The 19,635-nt window shown below is 37.9% G+C and overlaps 2 protein-coding genes across 2 annotated transcripts in view; one reads left to right on the top strand and one right to left on the bottom strand.

The window, feature by feature from the left end:
• The first annotated feature begins 2,733 nt into the window (after nt 1–2,733).
• ltb4r (leukotriene B4 receptor) lies at nt 2,734–16,159 on the top strand. Its single transcript, XM_077227159.1, has 4 exons — nt 2,734–3,172; nt 7,098–7,643; nt 12,336–12,609; nt 15,185–16,159. Exons 2-4 carry the CDS (start codon nt 7,132–7,134, stop codon nt 15,557–15,559), a joined length of 1,161 nt encoding a protein of 386 aa, XP_077083274.1. The 5' UTR covers nt 2,734–3,172; nt 7,098–7,131; the 3' UTR covers nt 15,560–16,159.
• LOC143736466 (C-type mannose receptor 2-like) overlaps nt 15,951–19,635 on the bottom strand; it is a 15,899-nt gene continuing 12,214 nt past the window's right edge. The window contains exons 4-5 of the mRNA XM_077227165.1: nt 19,123–19,464; nt 15,951–18,957 (exon numbers count right to left, since the gene is read on the bottom strand). Coding sequence (XP_077083280.1) covers nt 18,590–18,957; nt 19,123–19,464 — 710 coding nt within the window. The 3' untranslated portion in view covers nt 15,951–18,589. The remainder of the gene's footprint in view (nt 18,958–19,122; nt 19,465–19,635) is intronic.

Genomic DNA, 19,635 nt, shown 5'->3' with positions numbered 1-19,635 from the left:
ACTTTTTATTTTTGGGTGAACTATCTCCATCCTTCCCTCGGGTCATTTTGGCCCGAAACTCATTTAAAAAAAAAAATTAAGCTGCATTGCGCCGGGTGTATGATAGGACCCATAATCTTCTTTTATCTTCAGTTTATTTCAGGCGGTTTGGTTTTCAGCCTGTTTTAGTTGTTGTGTTTCATTTTCTGAGAGTGGAAGCATGGTGTTGAACCAACATCACATTGTAACTGTCAGGTTTGAGTGAAGGGAGCGAGGAATCAATTGCAGGAAAAATAATGGGCTTTATTAATAAAGTAAAAACAAAAACATTACCCCAAGGGGGAAAACTAGGGATGGCTGACGCAAAAATAAGCGCAGATGTTTCGAAACACTGATCCGAAGCGTGATTCAAAACACCCATGTCACGTGACTACGGCTAAATGAAGCTTCTGAGTGTTTCGACAGGTGGCGTGCTCCGCCGATTCAGCGTTTGATTGACAGGGTCGGGAACAGACCACACAATCGTACATCTGTATAAAAAGTGAAGTCAACTCATCTTGACCTCGTGGGTTTTTGTGAGAGGATTTTTTCAAAGACTGGAGAAATTATCTGTTAAAAAAAGTAGGCTAAGTCCTTCCAAAGAAGAGAAATTAATATTTTTCATAAGAATCTCTAAAAAAGTGAGACATTGTGGCTTGATTTATTTTATTAATATTCATTTTTCAGGAGCAAAATAACGTTCTGCACAGTGAGGAGCCTACAGGTTACAAGCTTCACATATTAGAAAAATAGCTACAATAATCAAAAAACAAATTTTTTAATGGCTCGTTGTCCAGGTTGTTTCAGATCAACACCTGCAAGTGACCACTAGGTGTCACCATTGAGACGGGTGTCGGATTGATTCGAAGCCTCGACACAATATGGCACATTTGGTTCAACTGTTTCATTGCTTCACGAAGCCTGGATCTGCCCACCACTAGGGAAAACAAGACTTTACTCGACATGACTTGACTAAAGCAGGGAAACACTCAAGGTAACATTTAACGACGATCCAGCACTGGACTGCAAACACAGGGAGAATAAATAGGGAGAGCAAACAATGTAGGTAACGAGGGAGGACAGGTGGGGCAAATCAATCAATAATCAGGTAACAAGATGGGCGGGGCTAGACAATCGACAGGAGACCACATGAACACTCTGCTAATGAAAATGTGAACACGAACCGCGTGCTACACAAAACACAACAACACATGACAAGACACAGCGCATGAGAACGACCACGAGTTCACCCAGTGCATTCACGACAGAATATAAACACGCGGAGCATGAGTGTCCGAATCCCGACACAGAACCGAAACCAATCTAGACTGACGTGCTGGGATCCAACACCACGCTCCGCACATATTACATGGCATACAGGCCACATTTACACATAGCCAGGTAGAGAAAAGAATATCCCCCCCTCATTTTTCAATAATAACATCGTGCACACAACATCGTTTTCAAAAAAGTTGTCATTTACATCAACCCGCATTAATACGCCATCTAATATGTTGTCTTCCCGTCGTGTAAACAGGGCAACAGATTACAATAGATTTTTGGATGAAATTTCAACATTTTTTCAACATTAATTCCAGGTGCAAAAGTGATGTTGATTCAATGCAGTTAACATTGACACATTAACATTGATTTAACATTGTTTCAAGGGTTGATTGCTATCTGGGTTGGCGCCGGCAATAGGACATTGGTTTCAACTTGACCGCAATGTTTTATTCTCCATCATTCAATGCATTTTGCCAATACATAAATGAACTGTAATGTTGTTATCACAGATTAAAATCTATAAATCAAAATATGTATTGCATTTATTATGAAGGCTCAGGGCTCTATCGTTATTGCCTCAATGGTGTACAGTGTCGTTGAGAGGATTGCCATCAACAGCCATTAGGATTGTTTGTGATTTGGTCTTGACTACCCCTAACTTTTCACAGATTTAGGAGCTGTTTTTAGCACTAAAATGCTTTGTGAAATACTTTTAGAACAAACAGTTACAAAGTATCTAGGGCAAATCGTAACATTTTTAAAAATTATTTTATTCCTAATGCAATTCGGACGCTGAATAACACGCCCCGTTGATGTATTGTAACGTAATTGCTATTTGCTGTGCTGCATTTTGCCCCGAAGATGTCTGTGTGTTAGTCCTGTTGTTCTTGATGTTTTTGTTGTTGTTGGTTTGATTGTTGTTCTTATGAGTCCGAAGGCACATTTCCACATTGTGGACAATAAAATAAAATGAATGAATGAATGAATGAATGAATGAATTTAGGAGTCCTAAAATTAGGACTGACTTGCTGATTTAGAAGAAACTCTTAAAAATAATGGGCGTCATTATTTTAAAGAGTTTCTCCTGAATCGGCAAGTGAGGAGCTACTTATAGCCTTAAGATTTTATATGGATTCTGCCCTAGATCTTAAAGGGAACCTTGTTCCCTTGAAGGGTGCAGGTTTTTTTTTTTTTTTTTTTTTTTGCACTGCAACTGCAAACAAAAAGCCTGGTCGGTTTCATTCATATCGCATAAAGCCAAAATACAGTGAACTGCAGATCCAAAGAAAACACTTCAGCACTGGTAGATCAGTCGACATGAATGCACTGGACAGAAATCTCCTGCACTTCTGTTCTAATGTTGGGTGTGAAATGTCCAACTCTGATTACGACAGTCTGTGGAAACGCTGACTCTCCGCTGTTATGAAAACAGTGCGAGTCGTTTGGAAATCGAAGTACACTCAGCAGTAATAAGTGATCACAGGACTCCTCGTCTAAATCAATTCAAAACAGATAGAAAGAGGGATAGAGCAAAAAAAAAAAGAAAAAAAAGATGGAAACTGGGAAGACAAAATGCATTAGAAAGAAAAGATACCAAAATAATAAATGAAACTGCAATGACATTTTGTAAGTGTTAAGTGTTCTTTTCTCTTTCCTGTCTGAGGCAATTGGTTGTTTCTCAAGTCGTTCGTGTCAAGAGGAAGCCATGACGTTAAAAAAACTCTATTTGAAGATGTTAATGATAAGGAAACTCTGAGACGTTAGAACTGATTCTAAAACAATATCTGCCACGCTAATGTCCTCAACTGCGGCATTCATACTACAAGACCTACAAGACAGTCCATGTGATTATACTCTCTCTCTCATCGAGGTAAGGCTTTTTAATGTCTATATGTATATATATATAAATAAATAAATAAATAAATAAATATTCATGTACTGTAAATGTGGTTCTGCAATGTGCAAGGTAAAGAAGAAAGTATGTTGGTATTGTTTTCTTGAGTGTAAATTGGACTTGGTGACTATTTTTTTTCTATCCTATAATAGTCACATTTCTAATGTGTATGCTTGAAATGTTCTTCTTTAAGAATATTCCAACATTTAGCATTGCTACACGAGCAGAGCATCTTATCAGTCGCAAGACAATACATGTGTCTAAAACATGGTTAACACATCATTTCAGCAGGAAACGTTTCACAGAATAGGCAACTAGTAGAATATCAAAGATTAAAACACAAATTACTTATAACACCAATTTTAACCAAAATCCTATTCACAAAAAATATAAATAGGTCACCATAAAGATAAAAAAGGTGCAATAACTGCAACATAAGCATATTTGAATTGAACAATGATACCAGTGCAACAGGTTGTGGTGTGAGTGAAAAAAAAGCACAAAAAAAAGGTGCTAAAAAACAACACATATCTCAGTGTTGCTTCAGCCTCTCGAGCGGTGAGTGTCGCGAGCTAGGGGAGGACTGGTCATCTGGAGCACCGGGAGTTTCTACAATTCCAATGTCGTTATTATGTCATTCGTGACACAATGTTCTTCCTAATTGTCAGTAACAAGCAAATAAACAAATAAATATTATTGTATAGTAGCAGATAATGAGGTTTGTGAATCTAAAACATTCATATTATTCATATTGTTTCCCAATAGACTTTCAGTCATTTCACTTGTGTAAGAAAATGATTCATTAAAAAAAATTGGGAAGTTGCCATCCTTGAACAAGAACATGGCAAGACTTGTGGCTTTCACTCAAGTGTGTGCTGTTGTTAGGACTATGTCATATACAATTAAATATTATGACTGTCCTTGTTTTGAAAAGAGCTGTAAAAATTCTACAAAATTCTATTTGCGATGGATACCAGGAAAGGCTAGGAAAATTATAACAAAGAAGTATGCCAGTAATTTATTCATTTCAATGATAAGCACAAAAATATTTTTGTATTAATTTATTTATAAAAAATTATTACAATGGGCTGCTGAGTGCCAGAAAGGCCAGGGCCACTCTTTAGTCCCAGTCCTCCCCAGAGTGTACCATTACACTCCAAATCTCCAAAACCCTGCATTGTGTTGTTGTTCTATACCCAAAGCAAGAATACGCCCCAACTGCCAATACCATCAAAAGTGTTTTGCTGAAAAAGAAAAGAGGAACTGCTCTTTCTGTTGGGCAATATTATCACCACTACTGAAAACACAGCAAACAACTATTTATTGAGCTGGCCCAGATCCGGCCCACATCTGCCACATGTTGAATGATGATCTGGCCCACATACAGCGTAGAATAATGGCACTTGTGTGGCCTACTCCTGATTGCCAGATCTGGGCCACAAGCAGGCCATAGCAATGCCACATGTCAACCAAGAGCAAATAAATAAATCAGAACTGGACCCATGAGCCACAAAATCTGTGTATATGATATATAGCAGTCTCAGCCTTAACACGCCTGTTATGCTGTTTGTGGAGTTGTTTGATCCTCCTCTGCTGAGATCTTCACAGATTTAATGTCTTTGTTCATCTTCAGCTGATTTCATCTAAGGCTGAGGTTGAAAGTCAGTTGTAGTTCTTGTGTTTCTGCTCGTTTCCTTTTCTGTACCCTTTTTTTAGTTATTCTGCTTGTTAACAGGCTTGTTAAGGCTAAGATGACTATATATATATATATATATATATATATATATATATATATATATATATATATATATATACAGGTCCTTCTCAAAAAATTAGCATATTGTGATAAAGTTCATTATTTTCCATAATGTAATGATAAAAATTAAACTTTCATATATTTTAGATTCATTGCACACCAACTGAAATATTTCAGGTCTTTTATTGTTTTAATACGGATGATTTTGGCATACAGCTCATGAAAACCCAAAATTCCTATCTCAAAAAATTAGCATATTTCATCCGACCAATAAAATAAGTGTTTTTAATACAAAAAAAAGTCAACCTTCAAATAATTATGTTCAGTTATGCACTCAATACTTGGTCTGGAATCCTTTTGCAGAAATGACTGCTTCATTGCGGCGTGGCATGGAGGCAATCAGCCTGTGGCACTGCTGAGGTGTTATGGAGGCCCAGGATGCTTCGATAGCGGCCTTAAGCTCATCCAGAGTGTTGGGTCTTGCGTCTCTCAACTTTCTCTTCACAATATCCCACAGATTCTCTATGGGGTTCAGGTCAGGAGAGTTGGCAGGCCAATTGAGCACAGTAATACCATGGTCAGTAAACCATTTACCAGTGGTTTTGGCACTGTGAGCAGGTGCCAGGTCGTGCTGAAAAATGAAATCTCCATCTCCATAAAGCTTTTCAGCAGATTGAAGCATGAAGTGCTCCAAAATCTCCTGATAGCTAGCTGCATTGACCCTGCCCTTGATAAAACACAGTGGACCAACACCAGCAGCTGACATGGCACCCCAGACCATCACTGACTGTGGGTACTTGACACTGGACTTCAGGCATTTTGGCATTTCCTTCTCCCCAGTCTTCCTCCAGACTCTGGTACCTTGATTTCCGAATGACATGGAAAATTTGCTTTCATCCGAAAAAACTACTTTGGACCACTGAGCAACAGTCCAGTGCTGCTTCTCTGTAGCCCAGGTCAGGCGCTTCTGCCGCTGTTTCTGGTTCAAAAGTGGCTTGACCTGGGGAATGCGGCACCTGTAGCCCATTTCCTGCACACGGCTGTGCACGGTGGCTCTGGATGTTTCTACTCCAGACTCAGTCCACTGCTTCCGCGGGTCCCCCAAGGTCTGGAATCGGTCCTTCTCCACAATCTTCCTCAGGGTCCGGTCACCTCTTCTCGTTGTGCAGCGTTTTTTGCCACACTTTTTCCTTCCCACAGACTTCCCACTGATATGCCTTGATACAGCACTCTGAGAACAGCCTATTTGTTCAGAAATGTCTTTCTGTGTCTTACCCTCTTGCTCGAGGTTGTCAATGATGGCCTTCTGGACAGCAGTCAGGTCGGCAGTCTTACCCATGATTGCGGTTTTGAGTAATGAAACAGGCTTTTGCAGGTGTTTAGAGTTAATTAGTGGATTCAGATGATTAGGTTAATAGCTCGTTTAGAGACCCTTTTCATGATATGCTAATTTTTTGAGATAGGAATTTTGGGTTTTCATGAGCTGTATGCCAACATCATCAGTATTAAAACAATAAAAGACCTGAAATAATTCAGTTGGTGTGCAATGAATATAAAATATATGAAAGTTTAATTTTTATCATTACATTATGGAAAATAATGAACTTTATCAAAATATGCTAATTTTTTTAGAAGGACCTGTATATATATATATATATATATGTATATAATATACAGTTTTTGTGGCTCAGATAAGGTCCAGTTTTGGTTTATTTCTTTGCTCTTGGCTGAGATGTGGCATTGCTATGGCCTGCTTGTACCCAGATCTGGCAAACATGAATGAGCCAACCAATGGCCGTCATTCCAGGCCGCATGTGGGCCCGATCATCATTCCACATGTGCCAGATGTGGGCCGGATCTGGGCCGACACAGTGTTACAATCTGGGATGGATGGATGGAACCAATGGCAATCAAATAATTATCATCATATTTCAATATGTCAATAGTAATCACTTGGCATACACTTATTGGACCTCTTTAAGTCCAGATACAGTTTACACACGTTGGAACTAAGTGTATTTATAAGCTATACATATTTTTCCCAGTATATTTTTTATATGTGCATTTGATTATATTTTCTTTGCAGGCAAAAGGGAAAGTGATCTTAGCTTTGATTTGAATTTCCTTCTCTCTTTCTTTACACAGCAAACACAAGAAGCAACAATCAACTTTGAATAAAATGACCACTTTTGTTCCTCCGGAGACCCCAGTCGTATCTGGAACACCTCCATCTGTCGTTGTGCCCCCTTCTACTTCCACACTACCCCTCTCCCATCAGATCGGGATTGCAATTCTGGTCATCGCCTTCATGTTTGGTTTCCCTGGTAACCTGTTCGTAGTGTGGTCGGTCCTGTGCCGGGTCCGTGTGCGCTCCGTCACCTGTCTGCTGATTCTCAATCTGGCCGTAGCTGATGCGCTGGTGCTCCTGAGCGCGCCGTTCTTCCTCAGGTACCTGGCGGGACAGAGAGGCTGGGAGTTTGGCGGCACCGTCTGTAAGACGATCCATTACCTGTGTTGCGTCAACATGTACGCCTCAATCTACCTGATCTGTCTGATGAGCATGGACCGCTGGCTGGCCGTCACAAAGCCGTTTCTATCTCAGAGACTGAGGACCAAGAAAAGGCTCCTGTCTGTCATGTTGGGCATCTGGGTGATGGCTTTTCTGATGGCTTTGCCCATGCCATTCTATCGGTGAGTCCGAGAGATTTTCTTCCCAGTAACTACAACAACACAACTACAACACAAATCACCCTTTGAATTAAGCAATAACAAGAAACCATGCTATTGTAAAAATAAAGGGTGCTGCATGATACTCAGATTCATATGAAAGTACAATATTATGATAGATCCGATTGTCCAACACAGAAGTTAACATTCTCACTTCCAAGGCATTCAAAACTGAAAAAGGTTTATGCGCTATTAAGATGCTAGATGTCGATATATCGACAAATCAGAAACGTCATTGGTTTCAATCACTTTAATCAATCCCTTATGCATCAGACCCACTGAAGTGCCTTGAAACGCGAATCTTTGTTTGATGCGTTGACGTAATTTCCACTGAAACAGGAAGCTAAAGGCGGGATACATTGAATGGCCCCTCCCCTTTTCAAATAGCCAATAGTGTTTAGTTTACCTCACAGACTGTAAGTCGTACTTGCGCTGATTATATGTTGGATTCAATAGTAGAGGTGTGAATAAATTCTATCCATTTCATTCAGCGTACAATTGGGAAACGGAATAAAACTTGAGCGTTTGAGCAAACGAACACACATCTACAAACCATATTGCTCCGGGACGTGTCAACGCTCCCATCCGTTTTGGCCAGGTTTTTTTGACGCTTTAGATTCTAGAGAGCATTTGATTGGACAGAAAATGTGATGAGAAGCTGAAGTCCGCGGTGATGTCATAACAATCCGTGATCCATTTAGCGGAAGTGAGAGACTGTACGTTTTGAAAGCTTATATCTTCTAAATGCAAATGTTTTGGAACACACCAGCTTATGCATAACCTTAAGGCTAACATATTCATACTAAAAGCTAAAAAATGTATCTTTAATGCTTTGCATGCATTTGCAAAAGCAGAATGTTTTTATCCATAATCCGGCTCCAAAAGCTATGAATCAATGAAATATTCAAAAAACTTCTCCACAATATAAAACATGTAACAGGCAGACAAAAGTACATTTGCGGGGAGTTATTGCAAAAACCCACCCCCAAAAATGTATAATGTATCCCATCCTTCAGCGACACAGGCATTCACTACGGGCTTCAACATGCCTGGGGTTTCCTTACAGTTAATGTCAAAAAAACATTATTTGTTCTCCACTGACAAAAAATTGGCACACGGACAAAGGTATTATCTACAGATTCCAAACCTTCCTCAAAAGTGCTCACGTTGTCAGAAAGGTGCAAAATAGGTCACAGAAGTGATTACTTGACTATTTGAAGTACTTCCTGTGTTCAAAGCACGTGTGTATGGCAGGGACAGCTCTTCTGTTGCCGAAATGTGTTTCCTGAATAATTCTGGGCAATGAATTAAAAGACTGTAAACCTAAAGGGCTATAAAGTATGCAGTAATAAATCCTAACTACCGGTACTCAGGTACTCTCAAAAATCGCTGGACTAATTTAATAAAATGATGACACGCATTTCCACGCAGTTGATAAGAATCATTTGAACTTAAACTCGATTAGATGAACTGATGAGTAAAATTAATCTTAATTCAGTGTGATGACATACATTTTGATTTGACGTATTCTGTGTATTTTCCCTGAATGTAATTCACTTCTGCTGATCCAAACAGCGTTGTTGCTGGTCAGTGTTATTTTTTTTCATTTTTTTTTTTCAAAAACATCATCAGCCAACTATTGTCGCAAGTTGGTAATGGTGGAACTTGCGACAATAGTAGCTTTTGAGAAACGCACCCCAGATTGGTTCCCTATGGAGAGCTGTGTGAGTTTTCTGTGTTAATGTAACAAAGCCTTGTTTACTGAAATCATGTGACTTTGCCAGTTTGATAGGTGCTCCGAATCACTGGTTCGAAACAAATGATTTGCAACGGTTTCGAAGCCTTCAGTTAAAACTAATAGTAGTGATGTCCAGTTTGCAAATTAATCTTTCTTGAACCTGTGCTTTGCTCAAGGGCTACTCAGTAATTTCCTACTGGTACTGAGAATTGAACATGCAAACTTTGAGTTACAAGTCTGATTCTCCAACTATAAGGCCACGACTGCCACACCTGAATGTATCCTATAATATAACAAATATAACAGTGATCGGATGGCAGTAGTTCAACAGCAGTTCTCTCTCAAGTCAAGAGTCGGCTGATTGTTACAGTAGCTTCCGAGTCATGATCTCATGAAATTGCGTATCTATTCCACGAATTTAATTTATCGTGCCATTTATACGCCAAATATGTTTGTTTTTTTATGCCACACACTTTAAATCCCTTGTGTAGGATTATGGGTGCGGAGTGTGTGCGTAATACACGCCATAAAGTGCGTATCATATGCACGCGCAAACTGCGTTTCATATGCACACAAAAAAATATTTTTGCCATATAAATGACATGAGAAATAAAATTCGTGGAATAGATACGCACTTACACCAGTTCACTGAACTGAGGAAACAGACTCTGACTGAAGAACAGATCAGCTGCTGATATGATATATGATATATGATATGTGTGAACCGAGCAGTTGACTCGATTGAGGGGGTGAAATGAAAGGGATTTTTATTGTTTCTCATAGTTTATATTAAAAGGTCAGTTGATTAAGACTAGCTTATTCACTTTACAGTGATGTGAATAAGTTAGGACACCCATGCTAAAGTTGCCTAAAAAGAGGAATAAAAAATCATCTTTTGGAAATTGATCTTAATGCCTTAATTGGAAAAATGAGGAAAAATCCAACCTTTAAGTACACCAATTTCCTTTGTGTATGACTAATGTATCATAAATAAATAAATGTTCTTCCTTAAAATACAGGGTGCATAAGTCAGGACACCCCTATGTTAAATTCCCATAGAGTCAGGCAGATTTTTATTTTTAAAGGCCTGTTATTTCATGGATCCAGGATAATATGCATCCTGATAAAGTTCCCTTGGCCTTTGGAATTAAAATATCCCACATCATCACTTTCCCTTCACCATACCTAGAGATTGGCATGGGGTACTTTCCATAAGATCATCTTTCAATGCAAATCAAACCAGCTATTAGGCTAACTGAAATAAAACCATGCCAATCTCTAGGTATGGTGACGGGAATGTGATGATGTGGGATATTTTAATTCCAAAGGCCAAGGGAACTTTATCAGGATGCATATTATCCCGGATCCATGAAATAACTGGCCTTTAAAAATAAAAATCTGCCTGACTCTATGGGAATTTAACATAGGGGTGTCCTGACTTATGCACCCTGTATTTTAAGGAAGAACATTTATTTATTTATGATACATTATTCATTCACAAAGAAAACTGGTGTCCTTAAAGGTTGGATTTTTCCTCATTTTTTAAATTAAGGCATTAAGATCAATTTCCAAAAGATGATTTTTTTATTCCTCTTTTTAGGCAACTTTAGCATGGGTGTCCTAACTTATTCACATCTCTGTATATGCTTTTCACATCATTATTGTGCACTTTAATAATTGCATATACATGACGTCATTGCATGATTAAGTTATCAAACTGGTGAATCTTTTTTTTTAACCAGTTCATTGAAAAGAACTGTCTGAAAGAACAGACAGCAAGTCCAGATTGCACTTCTCATCACTATTTAAGAAGAAATATAGCACTTGCTCACATGCAAAGTCTATCCCTTGCAGTATGCAAATATATTCAGTAAGAATTTTTTGCTGTATGGCATAAACTCAATTGCTTATAAAGGATAACATACATAGTTTCATTTAATGTGGCTACAGACCTTAACCACACGCTCAACTCTTCAGCTCAATGGTAACCACAAAAACCAACGAAACAAAACGGCTTTGAAATGTCAGTTAAATACACTGCCTAGTTTCACTAAATGCATGGCAAGGCCAGGCAAGTTTATTTAGCACATTTCATACACTTTGGTAATTCAAAGTGCTTTACACAGAAAGGAATTCAAATAATCACAAAATAAAAGCAAGGAAATGAAAACAGGAAACAAAAGAGTAAAAAGATGATACATAGATAAACTTCTCATCTCACCGGTGTTTCATATTTTCACAGCTGCTTGTTTTACTGTGAGATTTTCCAATATTGATTGCACTGTGTCGGTGGACAAAACTTGCAACAAATGCAATAAAACGTATTCATGTAGTCTCAACACAAATTAATTAAGTTTACTTAGCATTTTACAAATTTAATTCTATTTTCTATTTTTGGCATCACTTTTTTATTTTGACGGTCCACTTTAGACATTCTACTATAAGTAACTTTGCAACAAAATGTCAACTAACAGTCATTTGAGTATTAGTATACTCTCGGTTTAATATCTGCTTTATTTTTATGGAACCCCAAAAGACATTCTGCTGACTATAAGTATCTTTGCATTATTCTACTTACTCAAACCCTAACCTAACAGTCTACTAATACCCTAATGAGAGTAGCTGCAAAGTTACTTATAGTTAGTCGAATGTCTAAAGTGGACCACCAAAATAAAGACTTTTTTTTTTTCTTTCTTTTTTTTAGTGGTTTGACCCATTTCAGAGGCGGCCACAATTCCCATTCAAAAATATTCAGAGCTATAGAAATGTTTCTTCATATTTACAAGTGACACTTCTTCTTTCTACAAACAAAGCTTTATTTAGCATCTGTATACATAGCCCTAGTTTAAACCATCTCCTCTGACTTATCTCTCTCTCTTTATATGTTGACCTCTTTCATTTGTTCTTTGCACCGACAGCACCGTACAGCCGTTCCGGCCAGGTGTGCCCATCTACGTGTGTATACCGTACCACTGGCAGAACAGCACTCATGAAATCTTCCAGTACCTGTGTGAGACTCTGCTGGGTTTCCTTCTGCCCTTCACCTTCATCCTGTTCTGCTATATCTCAGTGATCTGTCGGCTGCGTAGCACCATGTTCCAGCGCAAAGGAAGAGGAAACTTCCTCATCCTCCTCATCATCGCTGCTTTTACCGTCTTCTGGCTTCCGTATCACCTAATCAACATTTTACAGGTGAGTAACACAACACTGTATGATGCCATCGCAATTATCGTAAACACCGTTTTTTCTCAAGTTGATACCCAAGTTCAGTCGTGTGGGCCATACACTTTAATTAAACACTGCATATTTACATTTGAATTGAATCGTATGTATTTTTACACTAAGAAAATATCCTGTGTTCTTTTTTCGAAATTCAGATTCCACTCTGACTATCTAGGTAGCGTGATGAATGTATACATGGTTGTCAATGTAGTCTCCCTGAAAAAGGAAAACATAGATATTTCAAAGAACAGACACGAACACTTGTTGCGTTTACCTCAATCTCAGTGTAAAAGAAGCATTCATTTTTCCACAAAATAACCATGACATGCATACCAACTTGCACATAACAACATTGCATTCTCTTTATACACAAAGTGAACCATATTATTTTTGCTGGCAAAACAAATAAAGAGATGAACATCAATTGGCATAAAACATTATATCCATCCTGGTACACACAATAAACAAGAGAGCTTGCATCAGTACATGTGACACCTAAAAATAAAGAATACAAATAGAAAGAAAATGGGGAATAAATCATATTACCTATAAATCAGAATGAACGTAATAGTGTACATTGAAATCTTTCCTCACAGGTCATCTGTACTCAAATAATCTGTACTCAAAGTGCATATCAATCTCAAAACATTTCATTTATCACAATATGCGAAAACTTTACACATTATCAGTTTTAGGAGGTCATGACACATGACATCAGTAATCTTAACACTGACAAAATAAGAGTAAACCAGCGTTAAGAGATAATAGTATCATAGCAAACTCATCGTAACAGCATAATAACACTTTTTTCATATACAAATTGTCAGACAACCATCAAACTTCATATATTAACAGTACAGTGCATGAAATGTGCTAATGGCAGCATAGCATCGAATATATTCAGCATGTATTAACCTTAGTTAATGCTACAGATGGACTCTTATTGTGAAGTGTTACAATTTAATTTAAATTCAAGTCATGCTTAAATATGGAGATCTTTAAACATCTGCACAAAGGCCATATCATTGAAATTAAGGCCTATACTTTCACATGTTTTTTGCTTCTATTTTAGAACACTTGATTATTAATCAAAATAACAAAATATGTATTACAGTGACGATAAAGAAATTACTGAAATCGGATGCATCATTTTGCTTTCTCGCATCACTAGCTTTAAATATGCAACTTTGCTCGCAAATGAACGGATTAAAATCGGCCAGCTGGATATAAACTAAGGCAAATAGATGGTAACAATGATGAACCTAAACATTTGGGTCAGGCTTGCATGAGTTTTTGTCACATTGTTTTAACCGTTTAAGGTACTCCTAATGTTAGTGTCCTATCAGCCTCGATGGCAAAGCTGTTCTCCACCAACGCAGCATATTGTTAACACATGAAATAATGTACAATGATATGAAAACATGTATTGTAGTGTAGTGTCTACATTTTGCTGTCTATGTTTTAAAACTGCGTCTGAAGTGTCTCGCACTGACAGTCTCACGTGTCAAAACACACTATAAAGGCGTCAGTGTTTTCGCTCTCGTACTGTATAATGACTCTTCTCAGAAGACGGAAAACTATCAGTATATATAGATTTTGCCGATAACCAACTGTTCCAGCAATCGGTGCCGATTAATAGGCTAAATCTATCAATCGGTCGAACTCTAATTTCCAATAGCAGCATAATATCTAGAAACTACACAGCAAAATTCACACAATTAAAGGGATAGTTCACCCAAAAATGAAAATGCTGTCAGTATTTACTCTCCCTCATGTTGTTCAACCCCGTAAGACCTTTGTTCATCTTCGGAACACAAATTAAGATATTTGTGATTAAATCTGAGAGCCGTCTCACTCCTCCATAGGCTTCTAAGGGATTGAAACTTGCCGGCCCAGAAAAGTTATTAAAGACATGGTTAAAATAGTCCAAGTGACTACAGTGGCTCAATCTTAAGTTTATCAAACGACGAGAATACTTTTTGTGCGCAAAAAACCCAAAAATAACGACTTTATTTAAACTATTCATTTCCTTCTCTGTGGGCCTCGAGTCAGTTCACTAGTGTAAAAGCGCAGCGCTTCTGTTGTTGTACATCACACGCATCACACACATGACCAGCGTCGGCCAATAGTGAGCCTACGTGTGACGTACAACATAGAAGCTGCGCTGTTAAACTACTTGAACTTAAAAAAAAAAAAACTATGTGAAATGATTGGTTATGTATATGAAAGGAGGCAAATAATTTAAAAAAAAATTCAATATATTTGTGAGGTCAGTTTACTAATGAGATGAGTTTTTATGCTCTCCAAGCAAATACCATTTTTTCTTTTTTTTACATTAAATGCATTTGCGCTATGCAAATTAGTGTATAAATTGTTAAACACAGCATTTACTTTGATCACTTTTAATACATTATTCAGAAGGCTCAGCCTTCCATTCTTGACGAGGGTTTTCTAATGTGTGAAATATAAAGTCTGGACATTAAAGGTCAACTTTCTCACATTTGATGTCAGCCCATTTCTCTTTCTTGTTGGTCTGTTCCCACAGGTGATTGGCATGATGCAGGACTACCCTTCTCTCTTAAAAGTGGCAAAAGTGGCCCGTCCCAATGTGACGGCGTTTGCATTCATGAGCAGCAGTGTGAACCCCGTCCTGTACGTGTTTACCGGCAGCTCTCACATCCGTCACGCTGGTCTGGGCTTCATGGCCAAACTCTTTGAAGGAACAAACTCGGAGTCGGTCTCCAGCCGCACCAGGTCCAGCCGCGGATCGAATGCAGAGAGCTCCGTTTTCACCAAGCTGTCCGTCAAGCTGAGTCGTAAAGGGAACGGGACAAGAGCTGAGACCCCTGGTGGTGAGGAGGAGACTACAGCAGACATGCACAACAGAGACGAGATGAAGTCTCTGACCACCCTGCATTAAAGTGCTTTCATTCCCCTGAAGTCTATTTCTAATGTTAGTAAAGGTTGTTGGACTCTCATTATCTCACTGAAATAATATCATCATCTTCTGCTGCTGTTTCAGAATAAAAGTGTCTTTATTTCCTGTCTACATAGCCTACTTGATTGTGATTGGCTGGAAGGCAGACATTAAAACACTGTTACTTTTTGTTAGAATTTGTCTCTTTGTGAAAATCTTATTTTATATATATAATCCTGCCGTTTTCTGTTTCTTTTTTGTTGGTTTATAAAACATGAATACATCTGCATGTAAACACATCCTCATCACTCAGTTGTTTATGTCCACACTACATGTTAGTATGGACAACTTTTTCATTTCTGACGTGAAACAGAAGGAGAAACAGTGAGTGTTGTTTTTTGTAGTCATATTTTATTAAATTTCATTCTGTCTGTTTTATTTCTTTGAGTTTGACTTCAAAAATATACACACACACAAAAAAAAAACCCTGTCTAAAATATTTGTAAAATGTGTCAAATGAATTTGTCATTGTGATCACAGGAGGGAAACTGTAAATATTTGCAATAATACATTTAGAAAATTAAAGTTTAATTGGGTTTATTAGATGGTGTTGTTGACACGTTCTTTAATGTTTATCACAAAAGGATTTCATAATTTATACCCAACCTTCACTCCTTTAGGAAATAAACAATATTTCATTTAGCTGAGGTTGGTTTCCATTGATTCACATTCATCCAGTCATATGTAAAGTAAATACATGATTGATACATGAAACTCAGTATAAGAGAGAGAAGTACAGATATCCTTAAAACACAAATGAGGAATTCAGTTACATTAATTACCTAATGATAAAACAAAAATAAAACAGTATAAACATGCATCTAATGGTGAGTATATGATGCCCTTCGACCCCTATTTAAATTCAATTAATTCTGAAGTTAGTAAACACCAAAAAAAAAAAAAAGACAGAAAGAGTTTGTAAAAGCAAACAGTGATTCTTCCACTGGAGGAAAACAGACCCTCAAAAGAATAGTTTAGGCAATTTACAGCTCAATAACAGATTACTGAAGAATATATTTGAACTATTTAAACAAACACCTGAACAGAAGATTTCTGTCTTTTTTTACCCTCAGGTATTGATGGAAGAAACAAAGCTTTTTGAAACGTTGAATCTATTGAACCAATTGCTATGCGAAATGATTTTGAAAACACTCCCCGGCCAACACAGCCACGAGGAGCCCAGATGTGTTTGACCTGGACTATCTAACGGTTGCCCAGACAGTTTTTAAGAGCAGTTTTCATGTAGGCCCCAAGAAATGAATACTTCTCAGTGTGCACACTGCAGGGTGTTCAATGGAACTGAATCAGTGTAGGAGTTAATGAGATAATTAGGTGATAACAAGCAGAATCACTGAAGGAAAGAAAACAGAAAAAGAGATGAGCAGAAACACAAGAACTACAACTGACTTTAGCCACAGACTTAGATGAAATCAACTGAAGATAAAAGAAGACATTAAATCAGTGTTTGCTTTAGTTGGACTCTTGATCCTTGCCTTTTTAATGTTAGGTTTTATCTGGCTGCTTCAACTTTGTGTTAGTAAAGCACTTATGTAATGGCAAGAGAACATATAACCAGGTTCTGGTTTGATGATGACATAATCATTTAGTAGCCTGATTCACTGATGTCATTCAGAGTCTAAATCTCTGACTATATGCTTGATCTGTGTCTTTAGTATTGGTGATTGTAACCATGGGATTTCACAGCTTGAGATCCAACAGCGATATGAACAAATTCAAAAATACATTGTGAATCAGGCCATTACTGGTAATAATGTAATCATCAAAACCTATCCATAATGACCTGTCTATAACAAATGTGTTTTATAGACACAAAGTTGCAACAGCCAAATAACACTATTATTAAAAAAGTCCTGTCCAACGAAAGCAAACACTGATCATCATCATGGTGACTTCAAACGAAACATTCATTAAAACATCAACATCTAAACCTCTGTTAATTCTCAATAAGAACATTTGTAGATGTATGACAGAAATAAAGTTAAATAATATTATTTACACATTAAATAATAATAAGTGTAATAATGTGTAATGGCTGGAAGTCAGTTTAATGTCCCATTTACATGAAGGGAAGACGCAGATATTTCCCTGCGGTTTGGCCTCTCATTTACATCACAGGAAATTATTATTTCTAAAAACTCTAGCCAAAGTGGAGATTTCTTATAACGCTAATTATGTGTTGTCGTGTCAGCTGGGAGAAATGGAGTTTTTGGTTCTCAAACGTCACATTATGTTGATTCTGATTGGCTTGCATTGCTTTATCCTTCTCCCTACACTGCCGCCCATAGATTTGGCATATTTATGATGACACTCAATGGTGTATTTATGCGGGTTGATGTAAATTACAACTTTTTTGAAAACGATGTTGTGTGCACAATGTTATTATTGAAAACGGAGGGGGGGAAATATTTGTTTCTCGAAATACCCGGCTATATGTAAATGTGGCCGTAGTTGTTGTGTCTCTCTTTTTTCTGTTCTTGTTGGTAATATAAGGTGTCACCACTAATGGTCAGTCATCACCTACTTAATCGCTTAATTATCTCATTAACTTCAACACTGCTTCAGTGTTAATATAAAACCCTGTAGTGTGGACACATGACCACTGAGGGGTGTTCATTTAACACTGGGGATTGCAATAGAAACACACAATTCCCAGTTGGAGGATGTGAACAGTTGAAAGTAGATTGTGACGTGTTGTCATTTCATAACTACAGGAACTACAACATGGCATAAATGCAGCTCTTGATAGGTGCTCCTAATGTGGTTCAAAACAAATGATTTGCAAAGGATTCAAAGCTTCACAAACCGTGAGTTGAAAGCGACCATCAGTAGCGACCAGGTACAACTGCCTACTGAGGGTGAAATAATTATATGTTAAAATTAGTACAAACCAAGTGACAAATGAGAATAAAGGAAGTGAACAAATACAGTTGTTATGAAAGGATGTGTTTCCTTTCACTCTTCATATCTGCTGCAGATGAAGTTGAGTTTATTGTGTTCAGGACGGCTGATCCAGCGCTGATCTCCTCCAGACTGAACTGCTCCAGATCTCACTGCAGACACACAGTCCTCGTCTCCTGTTCCGTTCCCTGGAGCCCAGTTTTGATAGCACACGGTCTCTCCGCTCACCCAGAACCAGAAGCCCACAGTGCAGGAGTGACGTAAACCCAACCACACCGCCTCAGTAGACGCACCTTTAACCACATTCATCACACGACGCTGCCTCTCATCTGAATGAACCGAGACCAGATCCGTATAATTCTGTCTGCAGTGTCTCAGAGCTTCAGTCCACGTCAGATTCTCAGTGATCAGAATCAGTTTATCTGGACACAAAACAAACCACAAGCAAAAACTAGAGAGAGACTGATCAAAAACAACATGCAGAACAAACACTGTGGAGGAATTTGTCATGTCAGACATGTAGCGTGAACTTTAAGATATCTGGAGGTGATGGATGGATTGTGTGTGTTTTGTGAGGATCTGCTCACCTTCATGACACACAAAAGGATTTTGGTTGTTGCAAGAGCCGTCATTCCATTGACTCGGAGCTTTCTGAATTATCACTGTACAGTTTTCATTTCCTCCAGCATTATTAGGTTCACCAGTAGCCCAGTCTCTGAATGAGGAGTTACTCTGATCTGACCACTGCCATGAGTCTTTGAACAGACCAATCCAGACATCATTAGATATGTGATTATCATTGAACTTCTGAATCTGTTGACTCTCATTCTGGTTCCTCACACTGACCAGATCAATGTGATTCTGTCTGCAGAAACTCTGAGAGTCTCTCCAGTTCTTCGTCTGATTGACAAAGACAAGTTCTGTGTTTGCTTTAAGAAAATAAATGGAAACAGATTCATGAATCAATTTGTTCATTATTTTTATTCTGATTTACAGTTTAGATATGAATAAGAGCAGCGGTGGAAGCAACAACATTCAAAGAATGTTTCTACAGCTGATGATACATTAAATATTCATACTATATTTGTAATAATTTTGCT

Source organism: Siphateles boraxobius, unplaced genomic scaffold (genome assembly GCF_051911475.1).
Source record: "Siphateles boraxobius isolate OS27281-9 unplaced genomic scaffold, OSU_SipBor_1 130, whole genome shotgun sequence".
NCBI lineage: Eukaryota > Metazoa > Chordata > Actinopteri > Cypriniformes > Leuciscidae > Siphateles > Siphateles boraxobius.
The sequence above is the reverse complement of the archived record's forward strand: the minus strand, read 5'-3'. Positions and strand labels throughout refer to the sequence as shown.